General features: G+C 59.9%; 1 protein-coding gene across 1 annotated transcript in view; it reads left to right on the top strand.

Moving 5' to 3' along the window:
• The first annotated feature begins 1,305 nt into the window (after positions 1 to 1,305).
• The window catches only part of RNASET2 (ribonuclease T2), a 25,120-nt gene continuing 24,545 nt past the window's right edge, over positions 1,306 to 1,880 (top strand). Inside the window, exon 1 of the mRNA XM_006882830.1 lies at positions 1,306 to 1,394. Within this exon, the coding sequence (XP_006882892.1) occupies positions 1,306 to 1,394 (89 nt within the window). The remainder of the gene's footprint in view (positions 1,395 to 1,880) is intronic.

Here is a 1,880-nt window from a genome sequence, read left to right as displayed (position 1 = left end):
GGGTGCCCGGGGTCCCCTCGGAGGGACTCTGCAAAGCGGGGTGCCCGGGTCCCCTCGGAGGGACTCTGCAAAGCGGGGTGCCCGGGTCCCCTCGGAGGGACTTTCAGGAACAGGGGTGCCCAGGGCCCCTTCATAGTGACTTTGAGGTATGGGGTGTCGAAGGTCACCTCGGAGGAACTCTCAGAAGTGTGGTGAATGGGTCCTCCTAGAGGGACTCTGGGAAAGCAGGGGTGTAGGTCCTCTCGGAAGGACGCTGAGGAATGGGGTGCCCCAGGTACCCTCGGAGACACTGTCAGGAGCTGCGTGCTGGGGGTCCCCTCAGAGGGACTCTGTGAGTGGGGTACCTGAAATTCCTTGGGAGGGATTTAAGGAGCAAGGTAGCTGGGGTCCCCTCGGAGAGAGTCTCGGAAGTGAGGTGCCTGGGCCCCTGCAGAGGGACTCTCAGAAGCCCATATGTCCTTTTGGAAGGACTGTGAGAAATGGGGTACTTGGGGTCCCCTCAGAGGAACTCTTGGAGGTGGGTCCCCTGGGAGGGAATCAGGAGCACGTGTCCCTGGGGTCCCCCCAGAAGGACTTTGCAGAGCAGAATGCCTGGGGTTCCCTTGGAGGAACTCTCAGAAGGTGGGTCTGCTGGTCACTGTCACCTGCATGCCAGGTGGGGCTATCTCGCTACCAGGTGTGACCGGGCTAAACAACTTTCTGCTTTAATGACAAACCCAGTTAGGTCTGGTCATAACTTCTTAGGGTCAGTGTCCAGTGAGCCTGTGCTTGGAGGGGGCTGCAGGTGCTCTGTTACCTCCCTTGGGCCAGGGGATGGGAGGGCTGCAGGTGCTCTGTCACCCCCTTCGGGGAGGGGGCTGCAAGTACTGTCATTTCCCTCAGGACAGGGGATGGGGGGCTGCAGGTAGTGTCATTCCCCTCGGGTCGGGGGGGCTGCAGGTGCTCTGTCACCCCCCTGGGGACAGGGGATGGGAGGGCTGCAGGTGTGTTGTCACCCCACTCTACCTGGAGCCACCTGGACCTCTGAGGACCTCATGCTCAGGTAGCCCCTCAGGCTTTCTTCTCTGCCTTCTTTTTTACATTTTAAGTCTTAGAATCAAGACCTCTGAGTGAGGAGGCTGAACCAGGACCCCTGCGCCTGGCAGCACACACCACCTCGAGTTATCTGCTCCTTAACTTCATGGCGAGTCAATAGCTGTTGGACATGATCGCTTGGTGTTTAGATCCCCGCTGTGGTGGGCTCTGCTAAAGGTGCAGCCTGGAGCTCCGGGCCTCACGGTGATTCCCTGTGCAGGTTTCAGCACGATGAAGCCGGGAGTTGCCCGCAGCATCTTCCTGTGTGGGGTGGGCCTGGCTCTCTATGCCCTATGTCGCACGGAGCCTGTCCTGGCCAGGTGAGTGTCGTGTCCAGCCCAGCTCTCACGCTGAGGGCCTCACCCTGAGGGCTTCACTCCTGGGTTTCTCTTGTGTAGGTCAGGTCTTGGGGTGTGCTGGGGTGGGTTGGCACCTGCCGTGACCGCTGCAGTGCGGGGTTCCAGCTTCACTGGGGAGACGTTACCCAGAGGCACCTTGAGAGACAGCCTGGCGGTGGGCTTGCAAATGGTCATGGCCTCAAAACCCTGCACTTGTGGGGTCCCCAGGACTTGGTGACAGCTGAGAGCAACAGAGAGGACTGGAGATGCCTCAAGGACCAGAGCAGATGGCAAGGCCTTTGTTGTGAGGTGCCGTGGAGTGTGCGTGGGTTCTGACCCATAGAGACCCAATCTGCAACAGAAAGCAGCATCTGCACAGTCCTGTGTGGTCCTCAGCGTCCTGGCTGTGTTCAAGCCCAGGGTTTGCAGCCCCTCTGTCCATCTCCCTGACCCCACGTTACCAAACAC

The sequence above is a fragment of the Elephantulus edwardii genome, unplaced genomic scaffold (assembly GCF_000299155.1).
Source record: "Elephantulus edwardii isolate Elephantulus edwardi_28Jun2011 unplaced genomic scaffold, EleEdw1.0 scaffold00024, whole genome shotgun sequence".
NCBI classification, from domain to species: Eukaryota; Metazoa; Chordata; class Mammalia; order Macroscelidea; family Macroscelididae; genus Elephantulus; species Elephantulus edwardii.
This window is presented reverse-complemented; position numbering and strand designations above follow the sequence as displayed.